The 24629-nt window shown below is 35.3% G+C and overlaps 1 protein-coding gene across 1 annotated transcript; it reads right to left on the bottom strand.

Annotated features, from left to right (window-relative positions):
* Positions 1–1836: 1836 nt before the first annotated feature.
* On the bottom strand, positions 1837–2924 carry LOC127128952 (uncharacterized). The gene has a single exon (XM_051058298.1). It carries the CDS (start codon positions 2869–2871, stop codon positions 2053–2055), a length of 819 nt encoding a protein of 272 aa, XP_050914255.1. The 5' UTR covers positions 2872–2924; the 3' UTR covers positions 1837–2052.
* Between the last annotated feature and the right edge of the window lie 21705 nt (positions 2925–24629).

Genomic DNA, 24629 nt, shown 5'->3' with positions numbered 1-24629 from the left:
TCAATCAATTTGGAGGCCCTGTTCTATTTTAAAATTAGATATTTAATAGATGAAAACACAACAAATTAAAAAATATATATTTTATTTAATTGTAAATAAAATTAAATATATAGAGACAAAGATGATAAAAAATACAATGTAGAAATTTGATTTATCGAAGTTTAGTTATTCGTGTTTTTCTTCTCTTACCATCTTCGATTTATAAAAAAAAAGTTTATACCATTTAATAAAAGAAAAAAATTCTTTGAACAATTTCCACAATATTAATAATGAAGTGTTTTATTTAATAAACAATCAACAATATAAAATTCTAAATTTTCAAAGTCTCACAACTACTATTTCAAATTTATTAATGTAGTGATTCACAATGATACAAAAATATAAATATTTCAAACTTACATCTCAAAAAATTTCATTTTTTTATAAAAGTAAAAATATACATAAGATGTAAGAACAATGAATCGAACTCAGGTTGTATTACTACAAAAAAAACATGGTCACCGCTAGGCTACACTACAATCATATGTTAAAATGGAATTAGTTATATATATTCGTTATTCTTATATTTATATTGACCCTATCTATCAAATTTGAGGCCCTAAAAAGTCGGAGGTCCTGTGCGGTAGCACTCCTCGCACCCCTACAGGGCCGCCCCTGATAATCATTAAAGAAAATGAGATGATGATGAGTTGCAAAATGGTCTAAAATAATTAATTAGTGTCATTTGTTCTTCATGTATAATTGTTCATATAATTATTTTATAAACCAATTTCAAAAGTTATATGTTCAGATAAAGTTAAATGATAAAAGCAATTCACATTAGATATAATAAACTCAAGCTTGATTTACCCGTCAATTATTTTTCAAAACCTAAGGGATAAGTTTTTCGCAATTAAAATTCCTTAAAGGAACTCATTAGGGGTCGAGTTCATGACCATTTCCACTTTACCACTCGGTTATTCAGAAATCGAAGGATAAAGTGACAATTTTTTATATCGCCATTCATTACCCCGTATGTGTAACCAAGGTAACATCTACTTTGCGCCCGAGATAAGATGTATTTTTTGTAATAGTGTGGTTTTTTTCTGGCATATTTTGCAGGATAGATTACCCTATAGAGTCAACCTGTTTAGGAGATGAGTGATATTTGATACTAGTAGGCTTGTTTTCCCTTCCGTGGATTTTCAATTGAGTCAATTTCTCACCTTTTTATTACTTGTGAAATGGCTTCCTCAGTGTGGTATAGAATTTTTAGGTTGTTGGGGAGGCTGGTAGTTATTCACCACGATCTTAGAGTGTTTTTTCAGTCTTTCCTTTGTTTAGGAGACACGGTTAAGTATAGAGGTGATTACCTTATGATTTGACATGCGGTTACTTGATCTATTTAGAAAGTCCGCAACAATGTAATCCTTAATGGAGTCACAATAACAGTGAAAAAAGTGGAAGAGTAGAACATTTGTTTGGCTTGAAAGTTGTTATTGGATGGGACAAGGGAGAACTCTTGCACCTTCAAGAATTGTTGTAAGAAGCCTACCCTCTACCTATACATATAGTGGATCGAGGATTTGTCCTATTTCAGAATGTGGTGGGGTCTTTTGTTTGGATCTGATCTATTAATGGTGGATTTGATTGCTTTGATCTCTAGCCTACAAGTACCGAGATGGTTCTTATTGTACTTTTATTTAATGTCTTCTTCTTAGTGTTTTCCTGCTTTTTCTACTTGTATCTCGTTTTTCATTTTCTGCCCACTTCTTGTGCTTTGTATTGTTATCTCGACTTTTTGTAATATATTATATTTATCATTAAAAGATAGTTATTTAGAAAATAACACATAAATTATTAACCGTAATAAATTTTTATTATACATTGACTGAGTATGACATTTTAAAAGCAAACGTGTATATATTTTGTTGCTCACTGAATTTCAAAGACTATGTAACATGTAAAACAAATTTAAAACAGGTCTAAATAAACATACATAAATTCCTTAATTACATTACAAATCAAAAAAGGAACTAAAATCATTGACATGAAAAATACATGACCTTGATTTCAAAAGAAAGGCAATGGCTTCCAATGAATTGGAACAGAGAAATTCCTGTTGGGGTTAACCAACCTTCCTGAATTCTTATTAGGAAAAAAATGAACCATCAAATCTTCACAATAAGGTGTCATAACAACATCAGAAACCCATGTTTCACCATAATAAATAGCTTGAACCTTCGTTTGAATTCCAAAACTCAATGTACCATTATTTCTATCTCTATCTTTCCCTATTTCATCCACCAAATTATTCTCCACAAATGGCTGTTCTTGATCAGCTTCCCAACCCGCTGTCCCCGTAGTCATGAATTTCAAATGCAGCTTTATAAACTCACCTTGGTCCAAATAAAAAGGGTACGAAGAAGCAATTGAGAGAGCATCTTCTGGATTTTGTTTGTAAAATATTGTGAAATCAATGCTGCGAAAGTATATAGACGAGACATTTGTGTTTGTGATTGTGAATTTCGCGTCCCACGTTGCGGCGAGTCCTTTTGTTCCTATGGTGAAATTTGAAATGTACATTGAATTGAGGTTGAAAATGGGTGGGATTGGGTCTTGTTTTGGTGATCCTAAGCGTCTATAAAGAGGTAAGAATATTAGTAATATTAACATTGTGAGACCGACAACGTCTTGGATTTTTTCGCAGGTACGAGGGCTAATGTTAATGTTTTCATCTGAGTAAATATCGTCGGAAATGGTTGGAATTGTTGTGTTTGTGGAGATTGATAATGGTTGTTCTTCATGATTATTAGCTTCGGTTTCTGATTGAGGCAATGTTGAAAACCTGTAAACGTGATTTCTCTCGTTTTGAGGTTCAACAGAGGCCATAGATCAAGAAGAATTATGGTTTGGAGAATTGAAGGAAAATTGACAAAAGCAAAATCCTAGGTTTCTATTATTAAAAAGACTAATACGAGGATTCGTAGGTAGTTTTTTTTTTTGTATTTAAATGCGGGTGAGGATTTGGTTGTGATGATTTTTGTACAGCTAATGTGGTTGAGTTTGTTGTTATCAAATGTAACAGCGAGGTTGGAATCAATTAAGACCGTTTCTTAAAGTTATTTTTAATATTTATTTTATTTTATTTTTTTATTGTTATTTTTCCAAAGGATAATTTTTTTTAAATGATATAAGTAAAAAATTTGGTTTAAATTGTTTTACAGGGATATTATTTAAATATTTTACTTTTATAAAAATTATTTTCAAAATATGTAATTAAAATAATTTATTCTAACCAATAAAATATATCTATGTAAATTATTTCAAATTCACACTATTGACATTTTGGATTTTGGATTTGTCAAAATCTCTTTTTAAGTGAATAGTGATGGGTCAAGAGAGGAGTATTAATATTGCAAGATTAATTATAGATAGGAGAGTCCTCACATATTTATCTAAAATTTTAAAATATTAGGTATATAAATCTTTACTTTTTTTAGATAGTGTGGAATTTTTAACTCACACTTGTATCACAACAATTTCTCATTTAAATATAATTGTCTTTTAAAAAAAAAACTAAATTTATTGATTATTGGCACAATCGCCCTTTTAACATCCGTTTTTTTTTTCTTGTTGGGGATTACTTAACATCTATTATACTATTTTAGTTCATCTAAGGGGATTACTTAACACACCCTATGAATTGCTATCACACCCTCATGAAATTTCAATAACACCCTTAGATTCCTGAGATGCATCTCAAAATGCATTCTAACTCAATACGTTCCTGAATAAGACCCTAAAGCTTTGTTAATAAAATTACATAAATGTTTCTCTGTGTAACTTACAGAGATGCATATTTGAACGTTGTTTAGTAAAAATCATACAAGAACCTTTTATCCTTCCTCGCTTCTAAAAACACTATCTTTAAACCTCTCAAGTTTCTCAAACTCTCTCAACTCACATTCTCTCAAAATCATTCAACTAACTTCAAAGCTTCTTCCATCATCGGACCGCTAAAAGAGTTCACTCAACACCGAACTCAACTCACAATTTGTAAGTATTTTATTTTTCTAAAATTTTCTGATTTTCTATATATATTTGGGGAAATTTTTGATTAGGTTATGTAATAGATAGTTTATACATGTTATGTAAATGATAAACGTGTTTGATAGGTAGTTTTCTTGATCAATGCATTAGTTTTGATATCTTGAGGGACGCAATGATGGGTTGCAGAAAATTCCAGAGTTGCATCTCCGAAAATTTTCAACGTTATGATTCCTAGAAACCGGTGATGCATCTACATAATTTATCAATCTGCATTTTTTTTGCGCTTAAACTCATTGCGTTTCTTATGTATAATGCTTAGGTGGTTTACTTACAAGCATTGTGGATGATAGGAAAGACAAATTGAGGCACGACTGCACAACATCCATCGGTTCTGAGGGAAAAAGCTCAACCATCGTAGGTACTTGTTGTTTCTAGCCTGGTTGTTGCGGAGGCGTCATATTCGGGGGCTCATGCATCTCCGCCTTCTTCTTCCCGTAGGAGACGGTTGTCACCTACTCATGCATCTACACCTCCGTCTTCTTGTAGGAGAAACATTTCACCAATTCAGGCACCTGAGGCACATGAGGTACCCTAGGCACCCCAGGAACCCTTTGCATAGGAGGCACCAGAGGCACCTCATACACCCTAGGCACAAGAGGCACCGCAATCACTTGAGGGGTTTTGAGGAAGACCACCAGACTTGTCATTGTTGCCTCTTTACTTGGACCATAGTTCTAGACATGTCTAGAATATAGAGGTAAGATTTAGTTGGATTCAATCTTTGTAAATCATGTTTTTTTATAATATTAATACTTTCTAACAATGACTTATTTTTATGCATGACTGTGATGCTTTAAAATTCATCAATCATGGTTGAAAGATTACGGGCCTACATCGACCTAATTAGCAGTGGTTTCAGGATGTTTTACCACTATCTGGGCTGAGAAGCTTGTGCATGACCGATTATGTTACAATTAACCATGGTATATTGTCTGCATTTGTAGATAGATGGCACTCAGAGACATCATCATTTCATCTTCCACATGGTGAGATCTCTATCACACTATATGATGCCTCGTGCCTGCTGCATCTTCCTATTATGGGGGAGTTTTCAGACCACAACAACATTAATAGAGATGGTGTACTAGAGATGATGATAGACTATCTGGGAGTTGACCTAGAGAATTTCATGAAGGAGTTAGAAGCTACATGAAGGTGTCATGCTAGGTTTCAATTCCTGGATAGGGTGTACACATAGCAACTGCATGATGCAGAGTAGAATGCTAGTCATGAGTAGGTTGTGCAGCATAGAGCATATGCTCTGAGAGCATACCTGTTATATTTGGTTGGCACGTCCATTTTTATGGACAAAAGTGCTAATTACGTGGATGTCATCTACATGCTATACTTCGATGACTTTGAACGGGTCCATGAGTATTAATGGGGGGTTACTTGTTTGGTTTACCTGTACTCCATGTTATCCGAAAGCTGTATGTGGAAGACCAAACAAGTGACAAGCAACATCACACTATTGACAGTAATATTTATGCATCTTTTAGTGTTTGTGTGTCATTTTCGTAACACTTTTACAAAACCATTACTAATGAGTCATCTGTTCGATTTTCAGGCTTATATCCTCAAGCACATTCCACCCATAGTCGGTTAGTCATAAGTTCAGACATACACTGAAGAAATTCTATGTGCTTCTGCATTAGTCCCGCTCAAAAGGGATCAAGAGATTGAGTCATACCAAGTGTATCTTGACCTTTTGGTAGCAGTGGACATACATTTCCATTCTTATGTCACTCACTATTAGACGCGTCGCTTTAACTGTAGGTGTAAGTCATAGAGGCCAATACTTTTGGTACTTATATCGGATTATTTATTAATAATAAAAGGCTTTTTCTTTATTATCTTTGTTTAATAAAGTCCCTAGAATAGCTAGTCCGTTTAATGTATCAAGTGTGACTTAATCATGAGATCCCATTAAACATAAGGACACTATTCTTAAAGTATCCGTAGTCGAGCTTTATTGTGAAATGGGATGACATTAAAGCATTAAGACTATTATGTATATAGACTGATGATCACATCTCATGGATCATGGATAAGGAGTTATCAAGTCTTAAACATATGTATGAATATTAAGAGTAATATTTATACTTGATTGACCTGCTATGAGAATACTATATAGAATGTTATGCAAAGTGTCATAAGTTATTCTCATGGTGATAATGGTGTATACCACCCTTCGACCTGAAACTACTATGGACCCTAGATGTAGAGTCGAGTGCCTTATTGTTGATCAAACATTGTTCGTAATTGGATGACCATAAAGACAATTGATGGGTACTCCACGAAGCATGCTGAGGGACATGATTGACCTAGATGGAATTTTCCCATCCTGCGTAACAGGATAAATGTCTACGGGCTCAATATTGAACTGGACAAGGATGACACGGTTTATGCCTTGTGTTCAATATAGACATAAGGGCAAAAGGGTAATTGTACACATAAGTATTATCACTAAAGGATTTGTCAGATCACATGACATTTTTTGTGTCTTGGGTAGCAGTGATGTGTTGCTAGATACCGCTCACTGTTTATTATGTTAAATACGTGATTTAATATAATTGCTAATGCCGCGAAAACCTACAGGGTCACACACAAAAGAACGGATTGATGAGAGATAGAGTAAATAAGGAACACCGTAAGGTATGGTGCACTTGAGTGAATTGTAGAACATTGTAAGGTATGGTGTACTTAAGTAGAATACGAAATATGGTAAGGTATCACACGCTTAAGTGATTTTGGCATATTATAAGATATGAGTCACATACACTTAAGTGGGCTTTTTAGCTTGCAGCCCACACAAGTGGTTCTATAAATAGAACCCTTGTGCAGAAGCATTTGTGCAGTTGTAGTTTCATTTCTCTCTCTCTCACTCAAAGCCTTCATTCGTAGCAGCTAGCATTGAGATTAAAGGAATCCGTTCGTGTGGACTGAGTAGAGGCGTTGTCATCGTTCAACGTTCGTGATCGCTCCGTAGATCTGCATCAAAGTTTTCAATCTCCACAAGAGGTAATGATTTTATCATTGATCATGCCCATTTGTAAGGATCACTAAAGGAGATTTTTTTTTAAATTTCGCTGCGTTTTGGATCGCTATTCTCTGCCAATGGTATCAGAGGCACTTACGAAACCATGCATCTGATAGCTGTTTATTTTCTGTATTTTCTGTATTAATATGATTAAAATACAGAATGAACCAAAGAATAAATAAGTAATTAAATTTGGTATCATGTGTGTACGATTTGGATGATTGATGTTGACTATGCTTCAGAATCTGACGTTAGTATGGTGAAACAGCGATACATCGATCGTCCATAGGTTGAACAATTGAGGTCGATCAAGTTATATATATGATATAAGTAATCCTGATGCAAAATACGGTATATATGATATATTGTTTCTGTTTCATTCATTCAAACACTTAATGTTTGTTTTCCTTTGAGCGATCAATGGTCATTTGCTTCTTGATCCGACATTAGTATGGTGAAGCAATGACATGTTGATCAATCATACTAAATTAACAACCGAGGTGTGTTTGATAGTCTTAAATTAGTGCATTAGGGTTCATGACGGCACAAGGGTTGTGCTGTCAAAGAGTTATGCGATTAGTGTTGTGACTGCGTAAGAGTTATGCTTTAAAGTATCAAGTGTTGATGCGAAAAACGACGTCAATTTCAAATGAATTCTTCATTAAAATTTTGCATCGGGACGCTGCCTCTAACAACCCCGCAAGGGGGCGCTGCCCCCTTGACCCCCGTCCGTTGACCGGTCAGCGGAACCCCCGGCTAACTCTACGTAGTGTGATCGGTCACCGAAATTTAATTTGGTTTTAATTAATTAACAAAATTTAAATTTATGATAATAATGTGTTTATTATTATTGTCTTATGGTGATCGGTTATGGCCTTAGGTTTCCTTTATTTTGTTTTGGGATTTTAAAATACGACCTGCGTGTCGTGCCTCTCTTTTAATCTCTTAATGTAACTTCTTTTCTCATCTCACTCCCTCGTATGTAAAACGAGTTTTTTTATGTAATGTAATGTTATGAAGAAAGAGAAGAATACAATATCAAAGGAGGACAACCTTGAAGATCTTGCTTGGAGAAGCTTAGATAGTTATTAGGTTAGCTTGGGTTCTCTCATTGGATTGGGAGAACAATTGCGCTAGGGGCCATAACTGTTTCATTATGTATGTTGATGCATGTGAATGTATGTTGATGCATGTGAGAGACGATTTATATGATAAATAAGTCGGTGAGATTAGAATAATTGCAAATTCTCTCAAATTAAATATTAAGTTTATGCTTTCCAAGTTTTAGCACTCATCAAGACTAGTATCGAATAATGTAGGTTTCGCCTACGTGAGGTGCATATTCTATATTAGTAAGGTGCGATGGGATTGTAATATCCAATTGCTAAAACAATGGGTCAAACTTAACTAAACAAATTATAATAAGATTATATATGTTTAGAAGCAAGAGTTGGAAATGATCCATGTGATGGATTGGAATAAGGAGTTATTCACCTAACTAAAATATTCGAGAGTTGTATTAGATACAATTGGAAGGAGTTCCTACCTAAATAACCTAGTTTTGTGTAATCCTCCTACGCGGACTTAAAACAAAGTGAAATGTGGATCTCGACCCACTAGAAAATCTTCCAACGGGATTTTCCGAATCAAATGGTGAGGGTCATTTGTTTTGAGTAAAATAGTGGGAGCATATTTAATTAAAGGCCTAATTAAATATGTTATTGATACTTATATTTTCATTATTTTCATGTAGATTACCATGACCACAAACACCTCTAACAATATTTTGCGATCAATCCTTGACAAGGAAAAATTATTTGGGACAAATTTTTTGGATTGACATCGAAATCTGAGGATTATCCTCAAACATGATAGAAAGTTGTATGTCTTGGAGAAACCTGTTCCTGAAGAGGAACCTCCTAGTTCTGCACTTAAGGCAGAAAGAGATGCTTATAAGAAGCATGTCGATGATGCCAATGAAATTGCTTGCCTCATGCTAGCTACCATGAACTTAGAGTTGCAAAAGCAACATGAGAACATGGCAACGTTCGATATGATTGAACACCTGAAGATGCTCTATCAAGAGCAAGCAAGGCATGAAAGGTTTGAAGTTTCAAAAGCCCGTTTTCAAGGCAAGTTATCTGAGGGAGCCCCTGTAGGTCCCCATGTGCTCAAGATGATTGGGTATGTGGAGAACCTTGAGAGGTTGGGTTTTCCCATCGGAAAGAAACTTGCGACTGATTGGATCTTGCAATCATTTCCAGATAGATTCAGTCAATTTATCCTTAATTTCAGTATGAATGATATGTACAAATCTCTTCCTGAACTACTAGCCATGTTAAGAACTGCTGAGCAGAATCTAAAGTCAAAAGGGAAGTCCATTATGATGATCGGAAAAGGAAAGAGACAGAACAAAAGACCCACCAAGCAGGTTGATAAAGGGAAAGGCAAGGAAGTTGTCAAACCCAAACCCGTTGCTGCTGCTTTGAAGCCTAGTGGAGGCATAGCAAAGGAAGGCACCTGCTTCCATTGCGGTAAGACCGGACACTGGAAGAGAAACTGCCCAAAGTACCTGGAAGATAAGAAGAATGGAGTAAAGACTTCAACTTCAGGTATTTTTGTTATTGAAATTATTTATCTACTTCTGTATCATGGGTATTAAATAATGGATGCGGTTCTCACATTTGTACCAATGTGCAGGGGCTAAAAAGGAGTAGAGATTTGGCAAAAGGTAAAGTTGACCTACGAGTTGGCAATGGAGCAACAGTTGCTGCTTTAGCCATAAGAACTTACGTATTAACTTTACCTAGTGGTTTAATAATTCAGTTAGAGAACTGTTATTATGTACCTGCAATTAGCAGGAATATTATTTTCGTTTCTTGTTTGGACAAGTTTGGTTTTTCATTTATAATAAAGAACAATTGTTGCTCAATTTATTTGAATGATATATTCTATGCTACTGCACAAATGAACAATGGACTATATGTCCTTGATCTTGAAATGCCTATTTATAACATTAATACTAAAAGGATGAAACCTAATAAGTTAAATCCAACTTACGTTTGGCATTGTCGATTAGGCCATATAAATGAGAAACACATTTCCAAACTCCATAAAGATGGACTCTTGGACTCTTTTGATTATGAATCATATGAGACATGCAAATCTTGTTTAATTGGAAAGATGACAAAGTCTCCATTCACAGGAAAATGTGAAAGAGCTAATGATCTTTTGGCTCTCATACATACTGATGTATGTGGACCACTGAACATACCAGCCAGAGGAGGTTTTCAGTACTTCATCACATTTACTGATGATTTTAGTAGATATGGCTATGTGTATTTAATGAAACACAAAAATCAGAGTCCTTTGAAAAGTTCAAGGAATTCAAGAATGAAGTACAAAACCAACTAGGTAAGAATATTAAAACTCTTCGATCAGATCGAGGTGGTGAATATTTAAGCCTAGAGTTTGATGACCATCTGAAAGAGTGTGGGATCCTATCCCAACTTACTTCTCCTGGAACACCCCAATGGAACGATGTATCTGAGAGAAGAAATCGAACCTTGTTAGACATGGTCCGATCCATGATGAGTCACGCCGATCTTCCAAACTCCTTTTGGGGACATGCACTATTGACAGCAGCTTACACACTTAATTGTGTTCCATCCAAAAACGTTGAGAAGACACCATATGAGATATGGAGTGATAAGAAACCACATGTGTCTTACATGAAGATTTGGGGTTGCGAAGTTTATGTGAAACGAGAAATTTCAACTAAGCTTGAGCTCAAATCTGAAAAATGCTTATTTGTGGGGTATCCTAAAGAAACAAAAGGGTATTACTTCTACAATCCTTTTGAGGGCAAAGTGTTTGTCGCTCGAACTGGAGTTTTCCTAGAAAAGGATTTTATTTCCAAAGGAATCAGTGGGAGGAAAGTAGAGCTTGAAGAAATTCAAGAATCACAAAGCATTGATACACCTATGGAGGAATTAGAGCAGGAAACACAAGTAGTTATGGAAGAGCAACCTGCTCAAGTAGAACAAAACCAGTATAGGTCAAGCAGGATACGTCACCTACCTGAGTGATATGGATATCTCATAAATGATCAAGGTGATGTATTACTCATGGATTAAGATGAGCATGTGACCTACCAAGAGGCCATAACTGGTCCCGAGTCTGAGAAGTGGCTAGAAGCCATGAAATCTGAAATGGATTTCATGTACACAAACAAGGTTTGGACCTTGGTAGAGCCTCCTGTAGGAGTTAACCCTATAGGATGCAAGTTGGTCTTCAAAAAGAAGACTAACATGGATGGTGAGGTACATACCTATAAGGCAATACTGGTTGCAAAAGGATATAAACAAATTCATGGGGTTGACTATGATGAAACCTTTTCACCAGTTGCAATGCTTAAATCTGTTCGGATTTTACTTGCTATCACGACATATCATGATTATGAAATATGGATGATGGATGTCAAAACTGATTTCCTTAATGGGAATCTTCTTGAGGATGTGTACATGACACAACCTGAAGGATTTGACATACCAGAAGAAGCCCAAAAGATATGTAAGTTACAAAGATCAATCTATGGATTGAAGCAAGCTTCCAAAAGCAGGAATCTTCGTTTTGATGAAACAATAAAACAATATGGATTCATCAAGAATGAAGATGAGCCTTGTGTCTACAAGAAGGTTAGTGGGAGCATGATTGCCTTCCTGGTATTATATGTAGATGAGATATTACTCAGTGGAAATGATGTCCCTACCCTACAACAAGTAAAGTCTTGGTTACGGAAATGCTTTTCTATGAGGACCTGGGTGAAGCAGCCTATATATTAGGAATTAGGATCTATAGAGATAGATCACAAAAACTGTTGGGCCTAAGTCAGAGTACATACATAGACAAAGTGTTGAGATGCTTTAATATGCATGATTCCAAGAAAGGATTCATACCTATGCAACATGGCTTGTGTCTATCAAAAACACAACCCCCTTCAAATAAGGAGGAAAGGGATCGCATGAATAAGATTCCATATGCATCTGCAATAGGATCTATCATGTATGCCATGTTATGTACTCGACCAGATGTCTCGTATGCTTTAAGTGAAACGAGTAGGTACCAATCTGATCCCGGTGATGCTCATTGGGTAGCTGTCAAGAATATCCTTAAGTATTTGAGAAGGACTAAGGACTCATTCTTGATATATGGGGGTCAGGAAGAGCTTGCTGTAATTGGATACACTGATGCTAGCTTCTAGACAGATAAGGATGACTTTAGATTTCAATCTGGTTATGTGTTTTTGCTTAAATGGTGGCGCTGTGAGCTGGAAAAGTTCAAAGCAAGATACAGTTGTTGATTCTACAATTGAGGTCGAGTATATTGTTGCCTCAAGTGCAGCAAAGGAAGTTGTTTGGATCAAAAAGTTCATTAGTGAACTTGGCATAGTTCCTAGCATTGTGGATCCCATTGGTCTCTATTGTGATAATAATGGTGCTATCGCACAAGCTAAGGAGCCTAGATCTCTCCAACGATCCAAACACATACTTAGGCGTTATCACATCATTCGAGAGATAATAAATAGAGGAGATGTGAAAATATGCAGAGTACCTACACTTGACAATATTGTTGACCCACTGACAAAGCCTCTTGCGCAGTAGAAGCATGATGGCCATACTAGATCTATGGGCATTAGGGGTATGCCTGATTGACTCTAGTGATAGTGGGAGATTGTAGGTGTAAGCCCTAGAGGTCAATACTTTTGGTACTTATATCGAATTATTTGTTAATAATAAAAGGTTTTTTCTTTATTATGTTTGTTTAATAAAGTCCCTAGAATAACTACTTCGTTTAATGTATCAAGTGTGACTTAATTATGAGATCCCATTAAACATAAGGATACTATTCTTAAAGTATCCGTAGTCGAGCTCTATTGTGAAATGGGATAACATTAAAGCATTAAGACTATTATGTATATAGACTAATGATCACATCTCATGGATCATGGATAAAGAGTTATCAAGTCTTAAACATAGGTATGAATATTAAGAGTAATATTTATACTAGATTGACCCGCTATGAGAATACTATATAGAATGTTATGCAAAGTGTCATAAGTTATTCTCATGGTGATAATGGTGTATACCACCCTTCGACCTGAAACCACTATGGACCCTAGATGTAGAGTCGAGTGCCTTATTGTTGATCAAACATTATGCATAACTGGATAACCATAAAGGCAGTTGATGGGTACTCCACGAGGCATGCTGAGGGGCATGAGTGACCTAGATGGAATTTGCCCATCCTGCATAACAGGATAAATGTCTACGGGCCCAATATTGAATTGGACAAGGATGACACGATCTATGCCTTGTGTTCAATATAGACATAATGGAAAAAGGGTAATTGTGCACATAAGTATTATCACAAAAGGATTTGTCAGATCACATGAAATTTTCGTGTCTTGGGTAGCAGTGATGTGATGCTAGATACCGCTTGATCCGCTGTCGCACACGGGTCAAAAATGAGTTTAAAAGTATAGTAAAACGGAAGCGACACTCGAATATCATATCACAAGGACTCTTGAATGTTATAACCAAACGAATGAAAATAAGGGGATTTTTAAGGTTCAAAACTTAAATCGATGATTATTAAAGGTAAAATCAAAATTGATAAATAAGATAATCTATTATTGTCATACCCTAAATTTTACCCTGAGTTTTCACTCGCATCAGCATAGCATGAATCGATCCATTTTGTCATGTATTTCATCAATTTAAAGCATTCATCAGGGTTTAGATGAAAAGTCAGGAGTTCTGGCATTTCATCTGGTCATGATAACATTCATTCAGTCATTTATTGATTAAGAAGTCGAAAGACTTGATTTCTCAATCTCAGTGCATTCATTCTGTTGTATCGTGTTTAGGAGGTTCAGAGGGTGACAATCAAGAGTATTGTCATCATCTGAGTTTTTGTATGGTTTTAATTGTGATTGAAAATTAAAGGTAAATGGTCCAAGGGCAATTCATTTACAGTCAATTATCTGTTCACGATTATTCAGTCGACAATTTAATGCATTCACAAGACGTTTACATTTTATATTTTGTCACAACATGCATTTTGTTTTGCGTAACACTTAAAATGTCACTCAAAATAATTTTTCGGATCTACAGATTGACCGGTCAAATAGTTTCTCAATTGTACTTCGAATTAGCGGGAAATTTTTTTTTCCTTTCAAAATTGAGCTTTCAGACGCCAATTTTCTTAATCTACGGTTTACGAAGTTTAACATGGTATGCTTGTTTTATTATTTTATTTTTTCGACTACTTTTTCTATCACATTTTTATCAGTCTGAGCCTTTTAATCGGTCGATTTTTATTTCAAAATTTGATCAAAACCTATATGTTTTCTGAGAAGTTTATTTCGCGCTAATTTATTTAGTACAGTCAATTTATTTATTTTCCGAGTATTTTTGTGTTCAATTTTCGTTCATTCTCCATCCATTTGTTTATTTATTTATTTTATCAAATTAATCATGGAAAATAATTAGAATTTATTGATTAGTTAGATTAGTTAGCTTTTGAGTTATTCTTTTAAATATTTTTTTAATTTTGTTATTTTTATTTTTAATTAAGTTTTGTGTTAATTTTTGTTAAGTTTGTCTTAAGCACAAAACATATTCACTTATTTTGTTGTGGCTGAAAGTAAAAGGGAAGATTCCCAATTCACCATTACAAAATATAACCACGTCTCCCTCTTAATTTTCTGAATAAAAAAGAGTAAAAGTTCTTCACTCCCATGCACATTATAAAAAAAAACACTCATTTTTTTAAGAGTAAAATCAACAACAAGAAAACTCCCTCAGCAATTTTTTCAGTAATACCCACTTGCACACTCTATTAAAATATTCTTTTTCTTATTCTCGAGACACACAAAAAAAGAGAGCAGAAGTTTTCACTTTCACAATCAACTCACCATCTCTATCATCTTGAAAAGTCCACACTTCAACCTCACATATGATCTCCCTAAAAAACAAAAGTTGCTACAAACTTTAAAAAACTCAAGCTGCATAACTCCTTCTTTCAACACCATGGCTATGTAAGACACACCGCCGTTCAAAAACGCTCAGATTCATAGAACTCCCCAACAACCTTGGAGAAACAACAACTTCATAACCATCCTCCGTTAACAACCATAAACACCACACAAACTTCCTTTAAAAACTCGACAATCGCTATGTTTCACAAAGCTCAACACCGCCATCCTCGCCGGAAAACCACTGCACTGCACCAACCTCTGATTCTGCTCCAAACGTTTGTTTTCCCTTACTCTCCTTCCATTACCTTTGTTTATGATGCTTGTGATATTATTATTATTATTATTATTATTATTATTATTATTATTATTATTATTATTATTTCTCTGCATTTGGTTTGTGCCAAAGAGAAACAGGTTAGTATTTGAAAGCTTTTGGTGTTTATTTTTAGAAGGAGATCGAGAGAGATGAGGGAATGAAATATGTTATTTTTGATTCAATTTGTTGGCACATTTCAATTAATGTCTTTTATCTCAAGTTTGACTTTTCCTTTTAATTTTGAAATTTTCTTTGATTTCATGTTATTAAATACTAATTTAAAAATTGCAGGTTATTATTGTTTTAAAACCAGCGTGAGGATGCTTGTGGTTCACATGCCAGGTGGCCATTTTACTTTGTTTGGAATTTGGAGTTAATTTTTTAAATAAAAAAAACTCTCTCTCTTTCTTTAGAAATATCAGTTACTGCTCCATTATTTTTTCTCTTTCTTTTCTTTTTTTTTCTTTTATTGTTAATTTTACTATTTTATTATTATTATTATTATTATTATTATTATTATTATTATTATTAGTATTAGTATTATTATTATTATTATTATTATTATTATTAATTAATTATTGTTGTAAATATTGTTATTATTTAATTATTGATAAATTATTATTGTTACTATTATTTATTTTTATTATTTATTATTATGTATTACTATTATTGTTAATTATTATTATTTATGATAATTATTAGTACTGCAAATTATTATTATTTTATATTGTTAAAGAAAAAAATTGATTTATTTTTGCCCCCGTCGATTTTTCACGGATGCGTAGAAATTTTAAAGTTAAAGATTCAATTTAACTTCTGAAACTTCTTACTCGCCTAGAGTTTTGTTAATCGGTCTCAGATAGGGTGATTTCTATATGAATCGCCTTACGATTGTTTAACATACCGCTAAATTTATTTTAATTTAATTTTTGGTTTTTATTCCGAGTCCCTTGGTTTTCTCTTGGGCCTTCTTACAACGAGATTCTTTTATTTCTCAACTGTCTTTCAAAGCTTATATGATTTAATTATTGTGTTGTATCCCCATTCAACAAACTGTACCCCTAGTCCCAAAACTGTGTAATAAATTTACCGCTTTCATTTACTTTACTGTACCAGTTGATTATCAATAAAATATTAAAATCAACCCTTTCAGAAAAGAACAAAAAAACAAACACTTGATCCAACGTCGAGTCTTTTTTTCCTAAATCAAATCCAAATTGATTCAAAGTCAAATATACCCCCGCCACATCCAAATTATTTTCATAAGTCAACTTGAGACACTTGATCCAACGTCAAGTCGTCCCCCTGTTTTTAAAATCTTTTCACAATAAAAATGGAAGAAACTGATTAAGTTTAGACTTTCTCTGTTTTGAATGTTAGGATACTGCTGTAGAGCTCAATGTTCAAACATTCGTCTTCCATATTAACATACAGTAATTACCAGAATTGGGTCATTTCTCTTATAGAAGAAAAAGATTGATTGGGTATCGACCTTCTCATTCCCGATTATTTGGACACTGCTGTAGAGCTCTCTGTCTGACTAATCGTCTTCCGTTAATGAACTTTGGCCTAATTTGCCATACATTTTCATAATAAACTTTGGATGAAAAGAGAGTGATTGGGTTTAGGCCTCTTCCTTTTTGGGCATTCGAGTACTGTAGTAGAGCTCCCTGCTTGGATGCCTGTCTCCGCTTAAAATCAACTCAAACTCATCAAACTTATTTTCCGCCCTCGTGCGACCCCAAAATCATTTTTAGAAAAGAGTATGCAACATCCGTTTTGATGTGAAACAAACAAAGACTTCAGCTTCCAAAAGCGAGCAGCAAGTAAAGCTTTAATCGCTCAAATATGATCCAAGCATCACTCTCTTTAAAAGCAATCCACCCAGTAGTTCTCTTTGAGCAGAACTACGTATGCCTTGAGTTCTTCATAGCACCTGAAGATACGTAGGAGCAGGATTGTGAAATCTTGTCAGGCACATTAATATTAAAAACCCTAAGTCTTTCCTTTCTTTATTTTTCTTTCCTCACCCGATAAGTAGAAGATCGCAAACGATATCACGCTAACACTCTAACATGAAACTAACTAAATGGGTCCCATCGAGTACGATGGATGTGAGGGGTGCTAATACCTTCCCCTTGCATAACCGACTCCCGAACCCGATTTGGTTGGGACGACCATTTCTTTTTGTTTTTCGTGGGTTTTATTGATATTTTCCCTTTTCCTCTTTGGGAATAAATAAAGTTCGGTGGCGACTTGTTTATATTTCGAGCATTCCTTACGCTCGGGTAGTTTTCGTGTCGCGACAATTATATCGATTTCCGACTTATCATCGATTCTTATAATTTCAATTCTCTAGTGGATTCAATCCCATTCGATTACAATACCCATTGGCAAGCTCAAATTGGTATTATATGATGTATGTTCCTAATTTTCGAATTAAGCAAACGGATTTAAGCAGACACGAATTAAGCAAACGTGACTTAATCAAACACGATAACGAAAAAGCTACGCCAACGTGATTATAGTTAAGGATCATACAAACAATCAAATTTAATCAACTCTATCCTATAAGAAACAATCGAATTAAGCAAATGAAAGTAATCGAATTAAGCAAACGAGTTTATAGGAAGATTTCAAAAGAAATTGAAATTAAACTGAAATTAATAAAAACCTCAAAGTGGAATTCGAATACAATAGATCAGCTCCTTGGGAATTAGCTCTCCACGAAATCTTCTAAGCAATATTGTCTCATCAAAATTCAGAATCAGGATTACTATAGTAGTGAAAGACCTAACATAATAAAAGGAAAATTCGGGCCCTTATAGGATCCGACCCGAAAATTACAAAAGCTGGCCCAAACTAACTATTTTAGTTAAGTCTGGAACTTCAACGAATTATTCGACCATTCTTCATTCTGAATTTGTTTTTGACTTCAACATAAAACTTGTAGTTCTTTCTCTTAGATTTCCAATGCATTTTAGAACACGTCAATCCGAGTCCTATAGCCCAAGTTATAATCTGAATAGAGACAAGGTATCAAATAACTATTTATGCTGATAATAAAGTATGAAAATAAAATAAAAACCAAAAATAAACTTAAATATGAAAACACACTAAAATAGTAAAAATAATAGAATAAATTATAGAAATGCCTAAGTATAATTATAGAAGAATGTGCATCAAAATGCACTGATCAAATTCCCCCACACTTGAACTTTTGCACTCCGAGCAAAATTACAATTTCAAAACAAAAGGAAAGAAAACAGAGCATGCACTTCCAAAAGTTTTCAAGATACAAGGTATAAGCATAATTCTAAGTCTAAGATTAAAGAATATGGTGTTAGTAAACAACTTTTTGTAACATTCAAAGCAGATAGAAAAACAGATTACCAAAAAGTACATCAACAGCAGTAAGATCCTCACAGGATATAATTCACTTAACTCTCAAGTGTTTAGATTAACTGTTTACACTCAAAGCACAACATGAAAATTAGTACTACCATAAGCTTGAAATAACTCTAACATCCATAATTGAAATACATGCGCACAAAGATCAAAAGGATTTTTATTTGGTTGTAACGTGGCCAAGGTAAGGGTGAGATAAATCCTAAGGGTTACTAGGCGAAAATTCAAAGAGACAAAAGAGACTTGAAAGAAACTGCGGGAGTTGAATTTACAAAATATTTCATTCACTTCAACAACTCTATAGCAATTGTTTTCTCTTCTCCTTCCTCTTTTTATTCATTTTTTTAAAGGAGTATGTATCGACATGTATTAAAATATTACAAACATAATTCCTTTTTGTCTTCCTCTTATCCTTCTATTTTTTCATTCCTTTTTTTTTTCTTTTCTATTTTCTTTTTCTATTTTTTTCTTTTTCTGCCATCTTCTGAAATATTACAAACATAATTATTCAACCCCACACAACTCCAAACAAGACTCTTTCAACCCTTTGAATAGGGTGATAACATTGTTTTTCACTTCTCGGCTTGTAATGAGTTTTAAAGAAAAAAGGGAGAATAGACTCAAGGGGGTTTCAAACAAGGGATGGAATTATTTCAGGGTTGGCTTTTTGGCTAACTGGCTAAAAAAACAAAAAAAACAAAAATAAAATTGCCTTTATCATATCAGTGTGCACAAGTAAACAACAACATCAACAAGAGTCAATTCAAGTTCTAGATACTAACAGACATGAGTGAATCACACAAGAAAGAAAGAGATAGATTTTTGCATGTTATCCATATAAGGCTCAAAATCTCACAAGGTTAATTGATCTACCACAAATGATGTACAATTTAGAGTTTAGTCCTACCTATCATACTAAAAATGTACAACAAATTTTTCACATCACACCACAAGACTTTAGTCAAGAGAACTAAGAAAAATACTCATAATTGTAACTTAAAAACCAAAGGAAAAAGCATGCAATTTTTTTTAAGAAAGTAAACAAAAACCAAAGTAGAGAAAAACTGAAAACAAAACAAAGAAAATAAAACAAATAAATGATTCTTTCCCCCACACTTAAAATATACATTGTCCTCAATGAAAGAGCGTAAATATAAAATAAGAGTGAGAGAAAGGAAAGAACACACCCGAGGAGTCAAGGAGGATAAATGATTGCATAAACAACCTTTCCTAAAGAGAGCTCTTCTACAGTCTCTTCTTCCAAAGTCGGGTTCTTATGGAGTAGCTTTGGGTAGTGCCCATTGACCTTGAAATTTTGATTAGTGCATTTGCCTTGTATTCCAGGATCAAAGAAGAATCTTCGATAAGTAAAAGTGTTGAATGGGCACGTGAAAGTGATCTCTTTTTTCACAATATCAAGAATCAAAGGATTAAGGGGTTACCTCACTACTTTTATTTCATCTTTAAGTAAGATCCTATGCATATATATGGATGGGCTAACATCACGAGTGTCAACCAAGGTCCATCCAATTCCCTTCTTACGTTTCTGCTTAAGTTGAAGCTTTGATGAATAATATGAATCCTCGGTAAGTAGTTTAGGCTCTACAGAATATGGTTGTTCAATGAATGGTATGTTTGGGGCAACCGGAATGTCAAGAGCTTCACCTACATAAACAACTTCATTTACACTGTCACCCTGCAAGGCAACATCAATCTCAGCACAAACAACACAAAGGTTAGTGTTAGTACAATCATCACATGAGTAAATATCATCAAAACCAGATAAAGTTGGAAAATCAGCTGAAAATAAATCAGAATAAGCTTCATCAACAACTTCAAAAAGCAACTCTATCTGAAAAATAGAATGCTCTTCCTCGTCAATCTTCTTATTTTTCAGTACTCCTTATGGGAAATGGATTGGTGATACATACTTTTTTCAACCTCAACAACAATAGAAGATTCAGGTGTTGCACGAACAATTTTTTTATTTTTTTCTAGGGCTGGTTCTTCAACTTTTCCAGATCTCATGGAAATTGCAATCACATTGGGGACTTTTGGATTCACTACTGTTTGGGCAAATAGTTGGTTTGACCCTTGAGCTTGCTGCATGGCATTCATTGAAGTGGCAAGCTGCCCAATTTGTGTTTGCGAAGTCTGAATACTAGAATATGTTCGCTGCTGAAATTGGAGACTATTTACAACCATTTACTTGACAAGTTCCTCTAGTGAAAGTTTAGAAGGTGAAGAGGTGATTACTCGTGGAGGGTTATATGGTGGTGGTTGTGGAATGGGTATCATCAATTGTTTCACTAAAGAGGTAAGTTTATCAATTCTGGTTTCTAGAGCTTTGTTGGAAGAAGAAACCTGAATCTCATTCACACCTTTTGCTTGGTGTCGCATTACGTGAAAAACCGGCGGGAAAAAAGAAACAACAGAGCCGCCACCGTGCGTTATTTATCCCAAAAGAGGGAAAGGAAACGCTCGAAGTAAACCTAGGAAAGAACATGGTCTCGCGACCAAAGAGAATGAGTTCGGGAGTCGGTTATGCGAAGGGAAGGTATTAGCACCCCTACGCATCCGTCGTACTCGACGGGATCCACGCACAATAGGAAGGAAAATGGTTGCTAAAAAACGCTGCTCAAACACACACACACTGGCTGAAAGAGACACAAGAAAACAGACTGAAACTGACTCGGCAGGATACCGCATCCTGGGCCTACTTAGTCTATCAGGCATAGACATCAGAGTCGAAGTAGTTCGGACTGGGGAAACGACACATGCTCGCTAGGATATCGCATCCTATGCATACGTATCTCCTTGGACGAAGGAGAATCAGAGCATTCGTAGCTCGGCTGACACGCACACAAACAAACACTGGCAAAGGCAAACATGGAGCCCGAATGCCAATCACTGGACTTACATCAGCATCCGAACCAAAACAAAACCCACACTGGAACCCGAATGCCACTCGATGGACTTACATCAGCTTCCAAGCACACAACAACACACACGGAGGGGTTGAAGACAAAGGGGGAAAAAGAAAAAGGGCGCCCGGAGAGATCAGCTCATCTCCTGCCTACGTACCTCATCTGGTATGAGGATCAGGGCAACGTAGTTCCCCTACGCAGGGAAAAAGGACTAGCCTAACCAGATAACAGAGGGAGACACAACACTAGGGAGACTACGACTCGAGCCTAGATGTTGTCATGCAAAGTCGTCCCTAAGTTAAGGTTTCTAGCTAACTTGCACAGGAAGCAAGCTTATCCTAATCATGACTCGCACAGGAAGCAAGCCACACCAAACCTAACTTGCACAGGAAGCAAGGGTCTCGATTGCAACTAGGGCAAGAGAAAGGGGAGGTCTCAATCGCAACGAGGGCGAGAGAAAAGAATTAGTGTTAGTTGTTAGTCAAACTCGACAAGACATCGCATCTCGTGCCTACGTATCTCATCTGAACATGAGAATCAGAGTTGCCGTAGTTCGGCTAAACTATTTCTGTTGGTTTGTGTCTTTTAAGTGGACAACGTCACTGCGCAATCTACCTGATGCTCGACCTTTGGAGACTTACTCATCTGTAGTAGAAGGAGTTAACGTATCCTTAAGAGGGGATAATGTTTGTTTGTGTTTTAAGAAAGCGCAAGCAAGAAAGGAAGTCCTATACGAAGGAACCGTGCTACCTTAATTGACATGCAAACGAGACTACGCGGAGTCTAACAAACCTAGGGGATACAATCACACCACACAAGCACATACAGCATGAAATAAACACACCAACAAGGGGCTCAAACATCAAGGCTAGGTTTTAGTCGAGGGGTCATATCAACCTCAACAAACAAACCACTGGAACTGGGTAGTGTTAGCTCTTAACCTTGCCATTGAGGGGCTAAGGTGAAGCAGATGAAAGGTGAGTGAAGATAAGACTTCACAGCTCTTATCCCTGGCCTGGGAGAGCTTAAGACAAGAATGTGTGGGTTCAGAAAGTGGGAACCCTTCTACACATTTGAAACTGACTCAACTGTACAATTGTACAAGATCTTGGGTTTGTATCTGCAATGCTTCAACACAGTGGTGTGAGCAAAGCAGATGACACACAGAATAGCAGGGGATAGGTTGCATATCCCTTGGGTTCTGCCAATTGCCTCTTCACTTAGGAGGTCTTTGACTATGTACAGGGACAAAATTTAAACATACATAAACATTGCCTCTTAAGGAGGACTTCAGACAGTTGCCTGGCCAAGTAACAGGCCAGGTCTTCCAGACTACATGAAGATGAGAAATATACCTCAATGCAAATTGCTATTAAAGCAAAGCAAAGCAAGTTCAAAGAACTAAGCAACTAATGGTACCTGAAATAGTCAAACAGATCAGTACACAATTCAAAAGCTAAAGCAAAGGAAGTAGGAATCAACAGTCAATACAATTAACAAATGTGCAAAGCACAATGCTCAAGGCATGTGAGCCAAGCCACCTACAAAACACACGAGTTAGTCAATGATATTTAAGCAAGCTCAATCAAAAAGAAAAGGTCTCATTGGTCATTTGTTGGTCAACCTGAAAACATGAACTCAAAGGTGAGTAACAGGACCACTAGGGCAAGCCTAGGGTCAAAAATGAATGAGAAAGTCAAAACAGCAAGCAATGTCCAATCAAAATCAAATTCAAACATTTAGGAAGCAAACCCAATTGGTTTCATGTTCATATCATGCATCATCATCATTTCATAAGCAAAAGAAGTCAAAGCATGGCAAATGAGAGCTCATAGGAGTCAACAGAAAGACTTGCATCAAAAGCAAACTAAAACATTTCCAAAAATCACCAAATAAATCATGATCAATCCTAACACATAGCATGGTAAGCATGTCAAATATCATCACATTTGGACAAGTGGAAGGCAGTCAATGAAAATCAGAAAGGCAAGGCAATTTTGAACATGCTCAAAGAAGTCAACCAAACATGCATCAACTTGAAAAATTCATAAATCAGAGATGGCATATGATAAATGAATGGGACTAAAACCATGACAAAGCTTAAGATGTCTACTAATCACATGTAAAATTTCATGTTCATCCAATAAAGTATGAGAATTTCACAAATGAAATGGGAACAAGTGTCACACAAGTCAACATTTTGGTCAAACAGGGGAGAAAATCTCAAACAATTTGGAAATGCCACAAATAATTCCAAGAACATTCACATGTATACTAGACATACCAGAGTAGGTTCATGCAAAAATTCACATCAATTGGAGATCAGGAAGCATGGTATCAAAAATCATGAAGTTAGACATCAATGGTGTGACACAAATTGTCACACCCTAATTCAAAAATTCATAACTCACAATCCAGATAAGATAAATTCACAAACTCTAAACCAAAATCACCATGGATGAGTCTAGTTTAAGCACAAAAAATCTCAGGGCCATTGGATAATGCATCATTATTTCACAAAGGTTTTGGCAAAGGGTACAAAATATGCATACATGTCACAAACCCTAGCATCATTTAAAATTCGACCATCCAACAATTCAGGAAAAATCATGATAAAAAAGTAGAGATCATGCTGAGCAATTTGCAAAAATTCTCATGAAATTTGGATCAAAGATGATGATGATATGATTTTTGTAAGATTGTGTAACAAAGTGAAATAAAAATTGAACAAATAAAATGAATTAATTAAAATAATTGGGACCGGTGGCATATTGGTAATTCTGGGGATCTTTTAATGAAACGGTG

This window comes from Lathyrus oleraceus, chromosome 3 (assembly GCF_024323335.1).
Source record: "Lathyrus oleraceus cultivar Zhongwan6 chromosome 3, CAAS_Psat_ZW6_1.0, whole genome shotgun sequence".
NCBI lineage: Eukaryota > Viridiplantae > Streptophyta > Magnoliopsida > Fabales > Fabaceae > Lathyrus > Lathyrus oleraceus.
This window is presented reverse-complemented; position numbering and strand designations above follow the sequence as displayed.

Bases quoted from the DNA above. Each gene is read 5' to 3' on its own strand.
- LOC127128952 (XM_051058298.1), bottom strand. From the start codon at position 2,871: ATGGCCTCTGTTGAACCTCAAAACGAGAGAAATCACGTTTACAGGTTT.